The 21,509-nt window shown below is 37.1% G+C and overlaps 2 protein-coding genes across 15 annotated transcripts in view; one reads left to right on the top strand and one right to left on the bottom strand.

Annotated features, from left to right (window-relative positions):
• Nucleotides 1–15,684, top strand: part of Abi1 (abl interactor 1) — an 83,016-nt gene extending 67,332 nt beyond the window's left edge. For 3 of the 13 annotated variants that reach the window (XM_050152610.1, XM_050152601.1, XM_050152603.1), the window contains 4 exons: nucleotides 3,706–3,882; nucleotides 6,985–7,071; nucleotides 11,182–11,367; nucleotides 14,837–15,684. In XM_050152610.1, the coding sequence (XP_050008567.1) occupies nucleotides 3,706–3,882; nucleotides 6,985–7,071; nucleotides 11,182–11,367; nucleotides 14,837–15,012 (626 nt within the window). In that variant the 3' untranslated portion in view covers nucleotides 15,013–15,684. The remainder of the gene's footprint in view (nucleotides 1–3,705; nucleotides 3,883–6,984; nucleotides 7,072–11,181; nucleotides 11,368–14,836) is intronic. The other 10 variants (XM_050152614.1, XM_050152611.1, XM_050152613.1 and 7 more) reach the window with 5 other exon arrangements.
• Nucleotides 15,621–21,509, bottom strand: part of Pdss1 (decaprenyl diphosphate synthase subunit 1) — a 37,901-nt gene continuing 32,012 nt past the window's right edge. For both annotated transcript variants that reach the window (XM_050152615.1, XM_050152616.1), the window contains 2 exons: nucleotides 20,825–20,905; nucleotides 15,621–17,057 (listed from right to left, as the gene is read on the bottom strand). In XM_050152615.1, coding sequence (XP_050008572.1) covers nucleotides 16,917–17,057; nucleotides 20,825–20,905 — 222 coding nt within the window. In that variant the 3' untranslated portion in view covers nucleotides 15,621–16,916. The remainder of the gene's footprint in view (nucleotides 17,058–20,824; nucleotides 20,906–21,509) is intronic.

Here is a 21,509-nt window from a genome sequence, read left to right as displayed (position 1 = left end):
GTGAAATGGAGACTTTTGAGATAGGTTGTTTCTGTGTAGTTCAGGCTGTCCGGAAAGAAAGACTTTACAGTATTCAAAAACATACATTTGAAAGATAAGCATAATGAAAAAATATTAGAGGAAAATATTCTTAGCTTCTCATATAGTATTGAAGGAGAATGTTCTGGGTATAAACAGGTTCATTTGCAGTTTTGCACTTCTGAACTCAAAGGCCTTTCTACTTAGTAAAACACTTTCCATTCGAATATGCTCTGCGATGTTTCTTTGTTTGTCTTCTTTGTAGTATGCTGCGTTTTCCTGTCATTTTAGAAAGTTTAATTCTGTTTTCTTATAATCTGGCCTGAATCATAAACTATTTTGTTGGAAAACATTTCTGTCTTGATTCCCTGTGAAGTCCTGATTCTCCCAGTGAGCACTGTGGGGGGTGAGACTGCACAGGCATCCGGAAGCCTTAATTCCACTTTGTACAGTTTCAGTAGCTCCTTAGCCACAGAGTGCAGATCCTTACAGTTAGTAGATTGTACATGATAATGCTAAGCTAAAGAATTAAATTAAATCTGAGCCGGGCCGTGGTGGCGCACGCCTTTAATCCCAGCACTTGGGAGGCAGAGGCAGGCGGATCTCTGTGAGTTTGAGGCCATCCTGGTCTACAAGAGCTAGTTCCAAGACAGGCTCCAAAGCCACAGAGAAACCCTGTCTCAAAAAACCAATAAATAAATAAATAAATAAATAAATAAATAAAATAGATAAAAAATAAAATTTCAAACTGAGTGATAGTGATGTCTTCTGGTGAAAGACCTATTTTCATTGTTCTTCACTACCCTGCAGAATGTGTGTGGTTTATAACCAACTTAATGGACTTATTTTATTTAGATTGAGGGAAACTAGCTCTTTAAACATTTTTTTAAAATATTTATTTATTTATTATGTATACAATATTCTGTCTGTGTATATGCCTGCAGGCCAGAAGAGGGCACCAGACCTCATTACAGATGGTTGTGAGCCACCATGTGGTTGCTGGGAATTGAACTCAGGACCTTTGGAAGAGCAGGCAGTGCTCTTAACCTCTGAGCCATCTCTCCAGCCCGGGAAACTAGCTCTTATGGTTCAAAAAAGATTTTAAATTAACAGTGTCTCTGATGTCCTTTCACTGCTTGCTGCATGTTTGGAACTCTATCTTGTGTTCAGGCAGTCAGAGTCCCGGGGCAGAGGTGGAGACAGGAAGTGGAACATGGAAAGGAAAATACAGTGTGTGTGATACAGGGGTTTGCTCTGAAGCTGACCTTTGGCTCATACTTTGGAAAAGTTTGATGCAGCCTAGGTTTTAAGATAGCTGAGGATGTTAAGAAATAACTTTCTTAATAATATGCATTCAAATTGTTTTCTAGTTGGGAAGGATTAGACTGAGTTATAAAGAATTCTACGTTCTGTAGAGTTTGTTTGTTTGTTTTTATTTTTTTTTTAAACCCTTGTATTCTTTGACTCCTTGGGGGCCTGCCACCCAACTCCCAAATAAATACACGAAGAGTTTTACTTACTTGTGAATGCTGGATTTGGCTTGGCTTACTTAGCCAGCTTGTGTTAACTTTAATTATCCCATCTACCTTTGCCTCTGGGCCTTTAACTTGTTTATTCTGTATAGCTTTCTTTACTTACTCTGTAGCTAGCTGTGTGGTTGGGAGGCTTGCCCCTTGGTGTCCTCTCCTTCTCTTGCTCCCCATTCTTTTTCCTTCCATTTATTCTGTCTGCCGCTCCTATTTGTCTCTCCTGCCCAGCTATTGGCCATTTAGGTGTTTTTGGCTGGCAAAGCTAGACAACTTTATAGAGTTAAATGCACATAAAAGAATGCAACACATCTTTACATCATTAAACAAATATTCCACAGCATAAACAAATATAACATATTAAGCTAATATTCCACAGCAACATTCAATTTAGAAGTATGCAGTAATATGGGTAAGAATAATGTGGTGTCTTCTATGAGCACTGGATTTCCATGTAGGTTAAATAAACTGACAACATTTTCATAGACTGAGGATAAAGCATAGAGTAGAGAGGGAAGGAGATAATACAAACCTGTGGCTGGCAACAGCACTGAAAGACTCTTTGTGAAAACAACATACTCTCAGCATATGTAATACCTGGAAAACGGTCATTGGAGCCACATGAGATGCCCTTTTTGTGATCACTGGATAGTAGCAGTGTAGGTATCTCTGTGTGCCAGTCCTGATGGAGATCCGGACATTTCTGGTGGAATTTGTTGATGTGCGCACTTTATTTATTTGTTACCAAGACAGATGAAGCCAGCACCTACTCCAATTTCTCAGTTCAGTTCTAGATATTAACCTCAGAATACTTGTTCTCAAAATACTAGTTCTCAAAAAGATTTCTCCATAGATTTTTGTAGTCAAAGCTTTATTCATTGTTCATATTTTTTTGTTCTGTTAGAGATTTTATTCTAGAGGCTCCATGCAGTCGTCGCTTGACAGCTATGCGCTGTGAACTTGTGTATTAATGCATCTCACAGCTATGTCACTTTGGATTAGAATACAGTCATTTTATAGGTGTAAGCCACTCCAAGGACAGTTCTTCGGGGTCCTCCAATTTTTAATTTTTAAGTGTGGATTCAAAGGCAAAGACATTTGTAAACCATTTATTCAGAGCATTGACTTTGAAAGCAGCAGGACCAGTCAGTATCGGCAGGGAGGAATTAGGTATAAATTTCAGTTCGTAGAACCTACTCTAGACCTACTTAGTTAAAAACTCTGGAGATGGGACCCAGAAGTCTACGTTACAACAAGCCTTTCAAGGGGAGATTTTCATCAGCACTGAGGCTTAAGAACAGTTGTCCTAGGGAAATTCAGGAACTATATTTAGCAGTGTTCATTCATAGGAGTAATATTTTTAGTAGTGCTAAGAATAGCACCAATGTAAATATTTAGTAACAGTAATTATTAACAGATGTTATAAAAATCAGTAAAATATCCTTAACTGACAGTTTAAATTTTATTACTTAACTTGGGTTATTTAGCCAGATAGAATTTTGAATCAAATTCTGAAACTGTGGCTATGGAAAAGAGGTCGTTTCTAAAGCAGTTATGAAGGACCCATAACTAACAACTTTTATCTCAGACTATCTGTGGTACTCATTTTGTTAGAGAAAGTTTACATATAAAACTCTATATAGTTGTTCTTTGTTTCCTTGGACGATTGATTCTTGAATACTCCCACCTTCAGTAGATAAAAAAAATCCTTAGTTATTTTAAGTTCCTTATAAAAAATGGCATGGTACCTTCAGACAACTTACACATCTATGCTTTATTATGTTTAAAGGTATCTCTAGGTTACTCATCATACCAGTATAATGTAAGTGGTGTAAACAGTTGTCACTGTTTCGGGAGCACTCTGAAATGCACGTGCAGATTACATGGAGTATTAGTGAAAGAAACAGCATTTGGGATTGTGCTTATTGCAAAGGGTTAAGTCATAATGCTCCATGTTCACTTTTGTAACTCTTCCTTCACACTGGCCGTTCCCCTTGTTTATACACTTGGAAGTAGAGCTAATTTGATTTTCATCTTCCTTTTTCTTTTATTTTGTGCTGTGGGCTTTATAAGGTAATAAGAACCCCCATCCTGCCCCTTTGTTCTGCTACTTCGGGTGTTTATAATGCTTTGTTGGTTGCCTTTAACTAATGCTTTTCAGCAGCCCCTGGCTCAGCTCCTGGGTCGCAGTATGGCACAATGACCAGGCAGATTTCTCGGCACAACTCTACCACTTCTTCGACATCTTCTGGTGGATATAGACGAACTCCCTCTGTGACTGCCCAATTCTCTGCTCAGCCTCATGTTAATGGAGGGCCACTTTATTCTCAAAATTCAAGTAAGCTTGTGTTTTGCAGGCATACAGCAATAGTACAGCTCCTTTTGAAGGAGGTTATTTGAACTGGACTTCTTAACTGTGATAGACAACAATTTAAGCCATGCTGTTTCATGTTTGTTTTTGCTTTTGAATGCTAATTCTTGAATAACCATCTTAAAAGCAGCTGCTAGTCACTTATTCTCCAAGGTTTGCTTGAATATGTTTAATCTAGCCAAATTCACCAATGCTTTAATGTGCTATTAATATTACTACAATATAATTTGAACTAGAGAGCAAAACAGTCTGAAATTTTATGGGCATGATTTCGATGGTTCAGTAGTGATATAAAGACACCAACGTAGTCAAAGATTATTTTTAAAAACAATAATAAAAAGAAATTGCTGACTATCACTTCTAAGGTCGTGGACTTTTTCTGAAATGCTTTCAATTGAAAACATTTACAATGCCTGCTTACTTTCTCCTTCTGAATAATTTAAATGGGTGGGAAGGGTTTTCTTTTGATTTTCTTCTGTTCACTTCAAATTGCACATCCCAATACTAATTACAGCCAGTGTTTAAAATCTTACAGGGTTAGAAAATCTTACAGGGTTAGAATTAGAAAGAAAATGTTTGAATATACAATACTCAATAGTTATTGAGTTCACTTTCCATGTGAAGATGCTAAATCCAAAAAGGAAACAATTTGAAATAAGTATGTTGTCCAATATTTATTTTTGTCATGAAGATGGTGGGTATGGACTGACAGCTTTTTTCCACTTTAGAATTTAGAACTGAATGTTCTATAAAAAGAATGACGATCACTCTGCATTTACATGGGGGATTTTCTTGGTTCTTTATTTATATTTGTGGTGTGTGTGTGTGTGTTTATGCATTCATTCACTTATTATTTATTTTTGACAAGGCACTGCTTTGTAGTCCTAGGAGGCCTGGTGCTGCTTAACTCTTACTGGCCTTGAACTTAGAGCGAGCCCCTCCTGTTTGTTAGGATGACAGGCGAGCCCCACCATGTTTATCTTAAGTGGACACTGTCCATTTTTTTGTTAAAATTTTTGAGTTTCAGAGTGATTGGTTACAGCAAATCGAAAGGTACTTTGTCAAAAATGCCTATATTCAAAGAGTACTCCAGGTTTTTACAGCCTTTTTCCAGACTAGAATTTTTATTCAAGCTACTAAGAGATATTAAACTCTTAGCTGATATTTACTTAGTTTACTGGGTTTTGAATGGTAGCTTAGTGTCTAAATAGATAACAAATCAATCATTTATCTCAGTAGGTGGTTTTTTTTATTTGTTTGTTTTTGAGACAGACTGTCTGAGAACTCACTGTGTAGAACAGGCTGACCCTGAATTCAGAGGTCTGCCTGCCTTTGTTCCCTAATGCCTGGGATTGAAGGTGTGTGCCATCATGATGAATTAGTTATTCATCCCACTAGTTTCATGAACTTCTATCCATGTTCTGATTTTTTAGATCCTGTCTTTATGTTCATTACCTTCCCACACACGCACACTTGTCTTTTAATTTGCTCTGCAAATAGGGTTTTTATTTTATCAGTCCACACTTGTCTAGTTGAACTTTTTTGTGGGACTGAACTCTTCCTTAGTGAATATCTGTGTTTTTTTGAAACTGGAAGGCAAACTTAGCATCAGGTTAAGTGTGTTTTGTTTCATCCAGCTGTCCTTCAGTATGAACTGCTGGTGTAGTTTTACTGGCGTGTGGCTGTGTTAGTTTGTGATGTGCACACTTCTGTGTAGATGTGCTGGTGACAAGCATTTTCAGAGCACATCTTGTCTTTCTTCTCCCACTACTAACAAGCATGCCTAGCTACTCAAAATTATTTGGCTAAGGGGAGACTTTTAGTTGTTTCTGTTTGTTTTAAAATCAGTACCCTTTAACCCTTTAAGGAGTCTTTTCTGTAACAATGAAAGACTAGTTTCTGATAGTGAGCTGAATGCTGTTTTTAAATTTGTATGACCTTTTGCACATATTGTACTAATTTTGAACTTGGAACCTCTCACATTTTTATGCTTATCAAAAAATTTATATCGTGCATTAGATGAAAATTATTTTGATAAAATGCTCTTGGGAACCAATAAAGTTCTTTTCCTTGGTTAATGTAACATCACTTGTTGGTGGCCACTGCTAAGGCAGCTCTTTCCATTTAAACCAGTTGACTTTCTGAGTCCTCTTTAGCAGTTGCTGTCTTGTTAAAATGAGACAAAGCGCCACTCTCTCACACATTTGTTAGCCAAATGACATTTAATACCAATTTCCTCTAGAGTATCTCCTGACAAAGGTAACGCGTTTCCAACCAGCCAGGGTCTCACTTGAAATTAATATAATGCAAATAATTGTACATTTTGACTGATTAGAGAGAGATTAAGTTTCCTTTTTCAGTATCCATAAAAAAGATGTTTGATAACTTCCCCTGAGAAGCTGAATAATCAATCATAAGGTACATGGAATCAATTTAGGGCTGATTTCTTACAAATAAAGCTGCCAACTTAAAAAGTAACACAAATCTTATTTTGTTTTCTCATAGAGGTGTGTAAATTTAGATATGTAAGAATCTTCTTTAAAGGGAACTTGTGACTGATAGATTGATTTATCAATGTATTTATACAGGTAATCAACCACTGTTATGCCTTAATTTGGTTTAAGATTTGCAACATTACGTTAAAGCTAGACAAATCTGTTAGTATTTAGAGTTACAGCAAAAACAGATTTCTGGAAGGCGTTGTAGGTATTTAATTGTGACATATTTTAGAAGTGTTTCTTTAAAATTTGAAAAACATTGTGCTAAAATAAATGTTATGTAGTAAATTAAAAAGTTCCCCAATAATGTAATGCTAGGTTAAAATAAGTGCATTTGTTACTGTATGCTCTTACCCCGTGAGTGAGCGCAGCTTAGCTCCAGATTCTGTGGGGAAAACTTGAAGAAGGGAGCAGGGTTTGTTTGTTTGTTTTTGTTTTGTTTGTTTTCATTTGCAGACTGTTCTTGGCATACTTATTTGTGTTTGTGGTCCTTGTAACTGACTTCTGCTTTTTGTTTGTTTTCTTTTCTTTCTATATCTGTTTTGTTCCCCATTCTGTGTCTTGCTGCCAGTTTCTGTTGCCCCACCCCCTCCCCCCATGCCTCAGTTGACTCCACAGATACCTCTCACAGGCTTCGTGGCCAGGGTGCAGGAAAACAGTAAGTCTGGAAACACAGCTGTCAGATTAGAGGCTGTCTTCTCTAGCATGCATGGCTGATGGTCACCTTTTTCTTTCTTACCTTGAAGAATAGGTACAGATGTGCGGTGCTGACACTGAAGAGCACGGGCTTCCGTTCTTTCCTCTTGTGTGCATGGTTACTGACCCATATCACTTTGAAAGTGAGCTAAGACATAAGATCCATTATTTGCCTATTTTCAAGCAAAGAGTATTGAAATACAGGAATGCAAATCCCTAATAGTTAACTTGGAGAATTAGAAAACCTTTTGCAGCTGGATATGGTGGTGCATGCCTGTAATCCTAAACCCTTAGGAGGCTGAGGTAGGAGATCTTCATGTGTTGGAGTATACTCTGGGTTATATAGTAAGACCCTGTCTTAAAAAAAATAAAGAAGCCAAAACAACAACATCTGTACTCGTAACAGAATTGTCAAGATATAATTATACTGTACATGTATCATAAAATTGAGACAGGCCTGTACCTCCTCACATAGTAGCACAGTGTTTTAGAAAGGGACTACTGGTTCAGTAGGGAAAGGCCTTGTCATCAAGCTCGGTGATCTGAGTTTAATCTACAGAGCCTACATGGTGGAAGGAGAGAACCTACTTCTCTAAGTTCTCTGATTTCCAGACATACACAAAACAAATGTGAAAAAAATAGAATGATTATAGATTCTGATCTTTATGAAGCTTCATTGTTAAGAATGAGTCTTGGAGTCTAGAAAGATGGCTCAGTGGTTAAGAGCACTTGTTGCTCTCGCAGAGGCCCTGGGTTCAGTTCCCAGCACCCACATAGCAGCTTACAACAGTCTCACTCCACTTCTGGAGGACCTGATGTTGTGGGCTCTGCGCTTGTGTGATGCACATACGTACATGGTAGGCAAAACACTCATATATAAAAAATTATTTTGAAAAACTAACCTCCAAGAATAAGTGAGTCATATGCATGTTGTCTGTCTGAGGGACTGACAAGGATGGTGGAGTCTGCCTCATGCCCTGGCCAAAAGTGACCTGTGCTGGCCTGTGAGCTCATATGCCAAATAGAAACCTGTCTGCTTTCTTAAAGTTTTATCTTAGTGAAGACTAGGTTCAATAACTTGCATTAGATATTTATAGCATGTATATTAATCTACGTAGACTATATCATTGCTCATTACCTTTGAGGTTACAAAAAATTCTGCATTGCCCAGAGTGAATATCGTGTGGCAAATGGAAAATACAGTTGCTGAATTATTCAGTGTCAAACATTGAAATTAAGATAGTATTTAGATCTAATTTATTTGGGATCTGCCTAAAAATAAATTTCAGGATTGTTTGAGTAGTGAGCAACCTACTTGAGCAGCTCATCTCTCAGGAAAGTACATTTGTGGCAAATTCTATGTCAGCTTTTGCTGACTCTTAATTCGCTTCTCTCATTCACTCCCTTCCACCATCTTTATTCAGTGTTACATGCTAGGCTCTGGGAAGGATACAAACAGTTTAAGTCAAAGTCTCTTCTTTCATGTGACATATAAGGGGCTTATTGAAAACATAAATTTAGAATTTTGAAATTTCTGAGTGCCTTCTTACTAACTTCACTTTGAAAGTTCAGATATTTAAAATTAAATGAATCTAGGTGTTTAAAAAAATAAGTGGTAAGGGTAACTTCCTAGTCACTGCTGCTCCTTTCCCCACTTTTTATGCTCTTGGTAGTTGTATCCAGGGGCTTGTCCATGCTAGGTCAGTTGTTTTAACAATGAATTGCATTCTTGTTTGCTGGGTTCTGGAATGTGTCGCTCAGGCTGGCCTTGCAGTAGAGTCCTTCTGCCTTAACTCCTAAGTAATGTGACAGCAGGTGTGTTCATCATGCCCAGTGATAGTAGAAACTAAATCCGTCAGAGAGTGAAAGTGCCAGATGATCTTTTTACATTGCTCCATTATGAAGAATTGCTAGGAAATCATTTTAGTAGCCATTGTGCTTCTTGGGTCTAGAGATCATTGACTAATTGGTAATTGAAAAGAACAGAAATCCAGTATTCATATACATTATTGCCAAACAGATTCACAACTATTTTTGTTCTTTTTAATAAACACATGATGTTGAGTCGTTATTCTCATATCACTGATATTCCAAATTTATTCCTATTTTGTATCTGCACTTTAAGTATTCTATGAAATGCACATATTTTATGTGCTTTTGAAATACCTCTGGTGCTTAGAGGAAGTGACAGTAAAGGCATGTAGTGCTTAATCTAATCTGGCATAAGATATGAGCCCCTAATGACTAATGCCTTTCATTATTAACATCAGAAAGCCTTTTAGAGCAAATATGAATAGTGGTAGGTAAAGCATTAGGGCAGAAAGTTGAACTGACCAGACTTTTTCCATAAAATTAAAGATAAGTCAATATATACTTAATGACAGTTGAGTGGTAATCTTCAACTAGTGCTTGTAAGAGTAAGAGTGACAGCAGTTTAGGGAACCCAACAAATACGCAGTGCATACACGAAGCCAAATGAAGGTATGTGCTGTGGTTATTTGATGTCAGGATGGGTTCATACCTCTTCTCTTCCTCCACACCAGAAAGCTTTATGGAGGATGTAGGTACAGGCAGAATCATGCATGTGGTGGACAGCAGCCCAGCTGTAGACTTGGTAGATTGCTCTCAGTGAGCATCATCACATAGAATTGATTTTTTTATTATCTTCTTCGTTTCAAGAATAAAAGTAGAAATCACAGAATTTAACTAGTAATGAAGTAGGGCTGTTCTTTGCATGATTTAAAACTTGGGGATATTTTCAACATACCCTGTCAGGAAGAATAACCTTTAAAACATACACCAATTATATAATAATGTTTTCCTTCCTCCCTTCTCTCTCATTCATTCTTTAAAAGCAAAATAAAACAAATCAAGAGCCTCTTTGTAGAGCTATGGATGGCATAGAATTAGCTGTGTAGACCAGGCTGGCCTTGCACTCACAGAGATCAACCAGTTTCTATTTCCCAAGTGCTGGGATTAAGACATGCACCACCTTGCCTGATTTCCCCCCCCCCCCTAAACTTTTAAAGGAATTTGTGGAGTAGAGGTTTGAGCATTAGTTGTGTTGGCTTTGAATTTCTAATACTAGAAGATTGGTGGCCCGATAAGTACAATTCTAGTCCCACACACCCATGTCACTGTTAATACCCTAGATTTTTTGAAGCATGCGTACACACACACCCTAGCAGCTATCTAGAAACTGAAGTGTGATTCATTTTTATTGTTTGTTTATTTTTGTTTCTTTTAAAATTACTACATCTTCAACATTTTATGTTTAAATCTGAATTGTGTTTAAGTTAGAAAATTGGATCTTTAGGATCTGATCTCATCTCATGGTTGTTTTATTAGTCATGATGCAGAATCTTAATTTTCTTTCTGCATTAAATTTTGACTATGAGTATAACATTCCTTTAAACATATTTAATGCAGTTTTCTAGTTGGAAATTATTTTTTGTTGTTTTGTTAAAATTTAAATAGAAAACAAACAAACAAAACCTTACACAAAGATGCAAACCTGATACTACAAACTTGGCTTTTCTCCCTATTAAAGCAAATTAATAATAATTAAATAAAAAATATGTCCACTTGAGATGTAGTTTCTAGGGTACTATTAATAATTAAGCCAAAATTATATATGTAGTAAAAATTAATATATGTAGTAAATTATATATTAATTTTTATGTAGTTAAAAACGATCAAACCTCTATTGTAAGATATTTAGCAGTATTCCAAATGACAGGGTCCATTAGGCTATTAGGCCTAGTGGAACATTTGTTTTGACCTGAGTCTTAAGATAAGGAAAATTCTTTACTCCTGTATTTCTTATGAAAGTAGGATACTGTATCCTAACCTCTTGCATTCATTAATTTGTAGTCCTTTTTATGCTTAATTTAGCTCATTTTATTATTGCAAAATTGTGCTTAAAAGCAGTATGAACTTTAACACACCAAGCTTTTATTTCTAATCACTGCATGTTTTATATAGTGCATGCTGTCTGAGTTAGACTTTTGTTAAAATTCTGTTCATTAAATTTTTTTCCACTTAGATTAATTACTTGTTTGACTCCTTTTAGTTGCTGATAGCCCAACTCCACCACCCCCACCTCCGCCGGATGACATTCCCATGTTTGATGACTCTCCACCTCCTCCACCGCCTCCTCCGGTGGACTATGAAGACGAGGAAGCTGCGGTAGTTCAGTACAGTGACCCCTATGCAGACGGGGATCCTGCATGGGCTCCCAAGAACTATATTGAGAAAGGTGAGGTACTGCTACTGTGGACTGATTTGAAGTCAATAATGCAATTACAGAGTTTATTGCTGTGAAAAAAGAAAAAAACAGCATTTTTTATCTGTCTTACCAGTCAAGACGGCGCTGCATATGCCTTGTGTTCTTCAGCAGTATGCAAAGGATTCTTTGTTTTCAATTTAAATTCTTAGATTTCTTTTTTTTTTTTAAACAAAATTTCTTTATTGAATCTTTGGAAATTTCACATCATGCAACCAGTTCCGCTCACCTCCCAGTCCCTTCATATTCTTCCCTCTCACCCTGAAGCAGCCGTCCAAACTAAAATTAAAAAACAACAAAACAAGCAAGCAAACAAAAGCAAAAGAAAAATAGAACAACAAAAGTAACCTCTTCGATCTTCCATCTTTCCTGCCTCTCCAACACCTCTTCATTTGTCCTGGTGGCATTGGAACCACAGTGTATCCTTTTGACCACATAACTCTACTTGTAAATGTTCATTGCAGGGAGTCACTGGTCTGGCTCACTGCTCCTGGTATACCGTCATCACTGGATCCTCACTGGAACATCTATCTCTGAGATATCCCAAGGCTGCCCCCAAAGTCTTGGAGATGCTGGGGTTATGGTTCCACAGGATCAGTCCCTTCATCAGCTCCAGAAGGTCCTAGAGGTTAGGGTAGATGCTAGTGTGGGCCATCCCCAGGCCCACAGTGGGTAGTTGAGCTGGTCATTCTGGGCCACTGGGACTGTTAGATGTATGCTTCTGACTTCAGATTGACTTGACTGTGTTTTGTAGATCAGTTAAGGCACAAAACTGAGCTAAATGACTTTAAGCATTTCCCTCTGTCCCCACTTTTTCCCTTGTCCCTTCTCCTTTCTGTTTCCCTCTTGTTCCTCCCCCCTCCTTTATTCAAGGCCAGGTGTAGCTTAGATTTTGTTGGCTATATTGATTTAACTGTTTTGCAGCTCCAAGTCAGGAGTTATTATATATGTGAGGAGATGTAGTTCAAAGTTGGGTGTTAATATGTATGTGAGTAGATGTAGGTGTGTTCAGTAAAACTTTATTTGCACAAATTGGCAGTGGGACGCTGGAGAGATGACTTAGAGTTTGGAGCATTTCTTGCTCTTGTAGATGAGACCCAGGTTCAGTTCCCAGCACTCACGTGGTGGCTTACACCCATCTATAACTCCAGTTCCAGGAGATTTGATGCCTTCTGACTCCTGGCACCAGGCACACATGCAAACAAAATCACTCACACAGAAAATAAGATTTAAATCTAAAAAAATGGTGTGATGGGTTAGACTTGCCAGTGGGCTATTATTGTTGACTTCTATTGTAAATCAAAGTAACATTTAGTGACTTAAGCTAGGCATGATTGCATATACCTGAACCACAGCACCCAGGAAGCAGAGGCAGGGGGATCATTATAAATTTGACAACAGCCTCACCTGCATAGTGATTATCTCATCCTTCTGCCACGGGCAAGGAAGAGATTTAGTAGGATTATTGGCATAGTTAGGATTTATGTTGCTGTGGTAAAACAGCATGATTGAAATCAGCTTGGGGAGGAAGTCATGGAGGAGTGGTTCCGGGCTTACTTCTAGTTTGGTCAGCCTACTTTCTTATTGCATCCAGGACCTCCTGGTCACCCACATCAATCACCAGTCAAGAAAATGCACCACAGACTTACAGGCCAATCTTATGGAGACATTTTCTCAGTTAAGAGTCTCTCTTCCCAGATATGTTCTAACGTGTACAAATTAACATAGGCTAGCAAGTACACATATATTTAAAGTTGTAATAGCCCCTTTTGTGAAACTTGTTTAATTTGGACCAACAATTTATGACATGACTTCTTGTTCTTATTGCTAACTCAAATTTAACCTAATGTATTCTGATGTGATCCTATTCTCTGCATTAAACTAATAGATTTAAATGCCAGATAGCCTTACAGTACTTACATATAGGAGATCTTGATTAGATCCAGGAGAATAGAATCAACATCAGATTATCATTAGTGGTTAAATAGCGCTAAGAGAAATCATGAGGAAGTATGTACATTGAGATAAGACTGTTACAGAGGAAACCTTGAAAACTGTGGTTCATTACCTTTCTGAGCCATTTGCATAGGAGGATCTAAGAGCATGAAGTGGTTATCGTTTTGTTCAGACTTGACCGTTTCAGGCATTTGTCAGCCAGTTTAAAGTCAGTCTGCAGCACTGAGTCTCACCTCCTGTGACTCTAGATACAAGAGGATTACCAAAGACTATGTGAAGAGGTTTTCTTAATTAGTAATTGTTAACCCCTTGCAAATCACTCGATCCTTTTAGCTTGTTATGTAGCCAGAGATACTTTTGATAGTGTTGTATTTTTAGGCCTTGATGTACTATTGAGATCATAATCAGCATACTGTGATTTGCTGTAGAACTAAAATGGAAGGAACTGGGCTTGTTGGATCTCCTCACTACAGTATTTTGTAAGGAGAAAAGACTGCCTAACTTAAAATGTACTTTCCCTATTTCACTAATTTAGAGTTTCTTAAGGGCAAAAATATAAGCATCATGTATGCTCATAAAATTCCTTATTTTTAAGAAAAAAGACTGTTTTGAATATATGAAGTAAATAAAAAAAATCACATAAGTTATAAATTTACTATTCATATGTAGTTGAAAATTACATGTAATTTTAGAATTGTTATAAAATGGATTTAAGGGAATATTTAAATTCACAAAACAATAGTAAATTTACTATTCATATATAGTAGAAAATTACATGTAATTTTAGAATTGTTATAAAATGGATTTAAGGGAATATTTAAATTCACAAAACAATAGTTCAGAAAGTAGTATATAAGTTGTTTGACCTTTCTATAACATCTGGAAAGGATACTTTAACAAGAAAGGAAGAGTATTTTGAACTTGTATCACACTTTCTGGGTTTTTCCCTTTTCCATTTTTAAAATTAAACTTTAAAGTGAGACTTTTTTTTTTTAAACCTGAATGTATCTCTATCAATTAGCATAGAATTTTAAATAAATAGACTTACCTCACAATAAGATTTATTAATGTGTGGTATGGTCAAAATAGGTATGGTACTTTGCTTAGATACTCCATGGATATTTGTCTGAATGAATAGAAATAAATCCTAAATTCATCATGTGGATCTATGGGAGTGTAGGCCTCTAATCCTAGGTCTTGGGATATTGAGGTAGTGAGACCAGCCTAAGCTAAATAGTGAAGTCTTATCTCAGAAAAGCAAAAGTAACCACCCAAATTCCAAGATTTTAAAATTGTGACTTCATTTATTTTATTGGGAAGGGGTACATGGCACAGTCTGTGTGTGAGGGTCAGAAGACAACTAACAGTCAGTTCTCTCTGTCATGTACTTGGTTTTCCTGTACTACACACAGATTTGTATTACGTTTACAAACTGAAGGAACTGTTGGAGACAGCACTCTCATGTCGTCCTTTGTTTTCTCCACAGTTGTTGCAATATATGATTATACAAAAGACAAGGATGACGAGCTGTCCTTTAAAGAGGGTGCAATCATCTATGTCATAAAGAAGAATGATGATGGTTGGTTTGAAGGAGTTTGCAACCGAGTGACTGGACTCTTTCCTGGGAACTATGTTGAATCGATCATGCACTATACTGATTAGGTTTTTCTTTTTTTCCCTTTTTTCTTCTCATGTAGGTTATTACTCCGTCATACTGTGGGACTATATGGTTAACAGGTTGTCTTAATGTTTAAAATGTGCCCATATTTTCAGGACAATGTTTTATTGGTATTTGGATGTCTACCTGTAAGCATACATTTTAGAGGCAGTTCACATATTGCTGAACAGCAGTTTATACCAGAGACTGCCTGTAATTGATTATGCATATGTGCTCACACCTTGATAACTTTATGACCAGCCTAAACATTCTGGGGATGTGGGTTATCATGTTTAACAAATCATGGTTCAGAATGCACCATTTCATGTTTCAGTACAGCATGGTCACTAACATTATGTCAGACTAATAGGAAAATCAGAAAACTTAAATGCTGGTGCTGGTCATACTTTTGATTTAAAGTCTCATTTTTTAAGAATACTGTGTTTAAAGCATGCATAAAATTTTATGTATTGAAAGATACTTAACAATTCAAGATGCTTCCAATTTGTGTAACATTTATCTGGAGTACTCATATTTGAGTCTCTTAGTTCTTCATGTGAAATGAAAGATTATCTGTAATGTTGTAATTTGTATCTAAGTTTTTTAATGAGTGAAATTTGCATTATAAATTTTTCCACTCATAAATACATAAGTAAACCAAAGGATTTTGTCCTCTCCTTTACTGGTTTGCTTTAAACATGTGTGCTCGTGCGTATGCATGCACACATAATCCCAACACAAAAGGTTTATTGCAGAATTATGGTCCTATTTTCTCAGTGTATTAACTTGGAAACATGTGTCCGAACAGCATGATGTGACAGAATTTTGCAGATTTTGGAGCTAGAACATTCTGTCAAAGTGAACACATCATTCTGTAGATAAAAATCCAAAGGGATGCTACACTATTCCTGTGGTTTTGATTAAAATGAATTTACACTGGTTCAATAAAAGGAAAATCTCTTATGTATTGTAAAAGTGAATACAATTAATTTGTGGATAGGCATAGGTAGCCCATTACACGGCACTAGCAACATACAATTGGAAAAGAAAGTAGGCCATGTATTACCTGTAAACAGGTAACAGGCAGGTCTGTATTGTAACTGAAATGCAACACATGCACTTTGTGTGTCTCCTTGACTTAAGGGAGGGTGAGAGGGATCTTAGGGCTGTTTGTCTTGTGTATAATTCTGTACTGCTTAGGATATTACAGTAGATCACACAAGTGTGGGTTTCTATGTATTGAGGGTTACAGACTTATGGCAGCATAATAATGATGAGAGCAGTACAAAGTATTTCTGAAAACTAAAGACCATTGTTTCTACCAAATCATCAACTATTTCATATATATTTTATTTACCTTTGTTATTTTTAAAGTATGTCATTAGTGATCAGATAGCTATATTATGCCTTTTCTTTTTGAAGCAGAATGTTTTCTTAATTTGTAAATAACCTGTTGTCTAAATTTTATCTACAGTCTTTTATAATAAACTATGTTCCTCTATGAAAAAAGTTGGATATTGTTAAAACATAACTAATGTGGATTTAAATTTAAGTACAGACTTCAAAATTCCCTGAAATTCTTATGAAACAAAGACAAACCACTTGAATTTTAACGTTGATTATTTATTTGTGTAATGGCTTTCCATGTGGGCATTAACAGTGTACAGTGCCACACATAACCATCAGGATACCTCAATTAGACTTTATAGGACTATAGTGACACTGGTTTAATTACATTTAAAAAGTTTTCTGAAAAACTTTGCCAATAAAAAAAAAATTGCCCATCAATAAGGTTGAAATTATTTCCTAAAGTGATTTTTGGTTATCTGCAGGTGGAGCAAATAGTGTTTCACAAAATTCATTAGGCACAGTCTGGTAAAATAGCTGCCGGGAAGAACAGAAAAATTTGTCATTTATCTCTTGTGAGCACACTTTCTGAAAGCTGGATGAGGGCATCCCTTTCTGTGGATGGTCTAAGTTTCCTGATCTCCCTCACTGCTTCATGGCAGTACCGCTGGGCGAGGTAGGTTGTCTGTTGCACGCCATCACTCTACAGGAGACAAGAAAACATAGATCACTGATGAGCTCCAGGAATGCTGCCACGATAGATAAAACACAGTGAGATTCGATGAGCTGTACAGTTAATAATCATACTGTGTCCTGATGTTCTCTTTCTGGCAGGTGGCGGCTGCTTCTATATACTTTACATCCTTTTTCATATGGGAACATGCTTTAGTTTGGTTAGCGCACACAGAAGTCAACTCTGTCAAGCAGCCAGCCATTTTCTGTTACCTTTACTGACGCATTAGAAGTTTTTCAGAGTTCTATCTATATAAAAGATTGTCCCATTTTAAAATGCAAACCCAAAGGGTCTGTGATGAAAATACCTTTCATATTGGAAATGACAGCTCATCCCCAGCGTTTGCTAATCGAATCATGGGATCACTGTCTTCAGCTGGTCTGTGAATTACCTTTACTATCATGGAGGAATTACTTCTGATTTCCTCTTGTGTGAGGACACCATTGCTCATGTCCTCTCTGTGCGATAGTTACATTCTGGAACTATGTTTCTAATGTTGGTTTTTTTTCTAGAAGCCGGACATTAATAAAACATTTTTCCCTCTGTGGAATTAAGTTGTATAATAAAGCACTTCCTTTTCATGGTTCTCTTATAGTTTTGGTTGGGAGACTAGCCTTTAGTGGCTGAGCCATCTCTCCAGCCCTTCTCCATAGCTCTCAACCACTGTTACTTAGAATATAATATTCCTAGTATATGGCTGAAAAGCTTTGCTCAAAACAAGAGTTTTCTGTGCCATCTTGCAAAGCAGCATGCTTTCTTTCTCTTGCTTGATGTTTAAACACATATACCTGCACAAATAACCTACTTCAAAGGGTATGTGAGAAAGAAACCACTTTCTTTTTGAGACAGTATTTCATTATGTACCTCTGGCTGGCCTCAGACTCAGAAATCCACCTGCCTTTGCCTTCCAAGTCCTAGGATTAAAGGTATGTACTTTTATTCTCTATGTATGACTTCATCTTAGCTAAAGATGTAGCGAATGATTGATTTGACTTAGTAGAGATCTCCAGGTTGCCATACACACACATTGTTACACTTGTTCTTACTGATCCCTCATGCTGCTGCACCCAGTCACCATTTCTAACTGGTCCTCTTTCTCAATGTTACTCTTTTCTGCTTTTATGTAAACATTCCATTTACTCTTCCTCCCTTTTTTTTCTTCTCTTACGAGCTATACATGTACAAATTTAAATCTTGTCTGTTTAATGAGAAATGATCTGTTTGAGACTGACTTATTTTGCCTGACATAATGATCTCTAGTTCTATCCATTTTCCTGCAAATATCATAATTTTTAAATATTTTTTAAAAATTATGTGTATGCCTATATGTGGGTATGCCATGTAGACTAGAAGATGTCTCTGCTCTTGGAACTGGAGTCACAGGCAGCTGAGCTATCAGACATAGGTGCTATGAAGCAAACATATACGGTAGTTCTCTGCTGACTCCCACAGTGGCCACAGGAGTTTCTGTTCCCTTTCCCTGCACCCTCATCAGCCTTTATCATTACTTCTGTTCTTGATAATAGCCATTCTGATGGTGGCTAAGATGGAGTCTCAGTTTCAACGTGCATTTCCCTAATTTTTAAGAATGTTGAACACATTTCCAAATACTTACTGGCCATTTGTATTTCTTTTGAGAATCATCTGTTTAGTTCATTAGCCTACTTAGTAAATGCTTAAATTAGCATTCAATTTTTGCAGTTCTTTATATATTTTGGGTGTTAAATTTATAGTGTGTATAGTTGGCAGTTTTTTTTCTATTTTGTATGCTGTCTGTTGATCGTGCAGAAGCTTTTACATATAATCCCATTTGCCAGTTGTTGGAATTATTTTCCATTCTATTTGAGTCAAATAATGGGCTGGAAATGAGATGCTCAGTGGTAGAGCACTTGCTAACGTGCAAAGTTCTGTTTAGTATCTAGCACCAGGGAGGTTTTTTTTTTTTTTTTTTAAGTCTTGTTTTAAGAATTTGTTATCCTTATAGATTTTCCTATTTGAGTTTTCAGTGTCTTTTCTATTCACATTGTCTTCTGCTCAGTTTTAATCAACTCTTTAGTAATCCTGAGTTGTCCACACATACTTTACTATAAGAACTACAATTATTCACTAGAGACTTTGATTAGCTTTCTATAACCATGTTTTTGGACACACCTGAGCATGTACACAGATTTGTCATCATTCTCTAAACAATATCAGTTGCATTTATATCACAATTAGCTATTAGAAACAATCCCAAAATGGTTTAAAGTACAAAGCAATATTCTGACATTTGATGTAAGTAGCTTTAAACACTCATGCATCTTTGATATCCAAGGAGCAGTTCTGTAACCCTCAAGGGTACCAAATGATGGCTGCACTCTTTCTAAGGCCAGAGCCCCTCTGATGGATACTAGATTTGAGCCTTTTATAGCACTGTCAAACACTCACTAAAACACTGGAAACATTTGTTATTAATAGTTTGCTTACTGTATTCCATGTATATAACCCGTAGCCTCCAGATAACTATGAATTTGGAAACCGATCATTCTTTACAAAAACACTGAATTTATGTGTTGAGTGTGTGGGTGTGGGCATGCACATGATAGAGCACATGTGGCGGAACAGGAAAACTTGCAAGAGTTTTCTCCTTCCATCATATGGGTCTCTTGCGTCATCAGGCTTTGCAGCAAGTACCTTTACCCACTGGCACTGGAAATATCTATCTCATTGGTTCTGGAAATTATTTAAAAAATAAAACTTTGGGTATCTGTGAGAAAGTTCTGAAGATATGCAGCAATATGTTTAAAATGAGCCTCTAGGTCCTGAACAGAGTAAATGGTTCTCCCTTTGAAAGAAAAACCTTCATGAATGTATAGTTCACTATGCTGGTTTCAAATTGTGTTCAATAACCTACTTTAGTAGGGAAGGCTACCGTAACTGTCTAGTTATAGGAAGGAAGCTTTGGACAAGGCTGGGGCCGGCCTCAGAGTACAGTAATGATACTCAAGGACACATCAAAGCTTACTCTAGCCTAGCAGGTCTCCTTGGCCTTGACTGCATAGAAGTATCACTGAAGGGAAATCTAATATAATAATTATATTAATTGAGCTTTCTTCGGTTAATGAGATGGCTCAGTAGGTGAAGGAGCTCGCTGCCATGCTTAAGCGAATTCAATCTCTTAGGACATACATGGTGCAAGATGAGAACCAACTCCTGCAAATATAGCGCACAGGCACTGGAATTAATGGAAAAGTAGATAAGCTGGTTTTTTGGTTGTTGTTATTTGTTTGTTGTTTATGAGCCCCTTTCCTAGTTTTTGTCAAACTAAGCAAGGGTTGACCAACTTGGCTCTGTATCTAAAAAATTTTTTGTAACTACCTACTGTTGCCTTCTGTATTTTTAAATGGTCTTACCAGTGTGTGTGTGTGTGTGTGTGTGTGTGTGTGTGTGTGTGTGTGTGTGTGAAGATGCCTCAATTAGTAAAGGTGCTTAATAAGGTGCCTGCTACCAAACTTGATTGATCTTTGAGACACACATGGTAGGTGGTGCACACCTTTAATCCCAGGGAGGCAGAGGCAGGCAGATCTCGGTGAGCTCGAAGCCAGCCTGTTCTACAAAAGCTAGTTCAGGACAGGATCCAAAGCTACAAATAATCCCTGTCTTCAGAAACAACAACCAAAAAAACCACCACCAACAACAAAAATGTCTTACCAATTGCCCTCTGACTTCCACATGCATACGCACAACAGTAGTCTTACCTCTAATACATACTGTCGGGCTCTGTCCACATCCCCTGGCAAGCTGAACCGCCTCATTATCATAGCATTCATTTCTGGGAACTAACCATAAAGAAGGGAAATCTATTTATTATTCCTGGATGAATGAAGAATTTTAATACTTGTTTGTAATTATATAGAAAAATTTTAAATGGATACTGGAGATAGCTCAACAGTTGGAACACTCGGTGCTCTTGTATTGGGTGTCAGCCACATCATGCAGCCTACCATGCTCTTACAACTCCACCTCCATTAGACCTGACACTCTGCGGGCCTCCAAGGGCCCTGCACATATGTGGTGGACATACAGACAAGCAGGCATATACGCATCAAACACCCTAATGTTCTATCCGTAGTCCAGTTCTGAGTGCATTTCAGGATTTCAAAGTACTGTACTTTGAGGTTCCCTCGGTTCTGATTCAGTAGGATATGAATTGAGAATGCCTTGTTAATGAATTTCCAGGTGATGTTGATACTGCTGGTCTAGGACCACTGCTCTAGGAAGGGGTTAGGAATTACAGACTGTTGACTGCCACTGTAAACATCTGCTTGTATACAGGGCAAATCTGATTATACTGATGTCATGATTACTAGAACTTCCCTGATTTTTTTAATGCATAGCAAAGCTGAGATTCATTGGATTAGAGGAGATAGAGGTTATCAGCCA

Source organism: Alexandromys fortis, unplaced genomic scaffold (assembly GCF_014885135.2).
Source record: "Alexandromys fortis isolate MF-2015 unplaced genomic scaffold, M_Fortis_MF-2015_v1.1 scaffold_54, whole genome shotgun sequence".
In the NCBI taxonomy this organism is placed as follows: Eukaryota; Metazoa; Chordata; class Mammalia; order Rodentia; family Cricetidae; genus Alexandromys; species Alexandromys fortis.
Note: the sequence above shows the minus strand (reverse complement) of the source record. Positions and strands in the feature narration are given on the sequence as shown.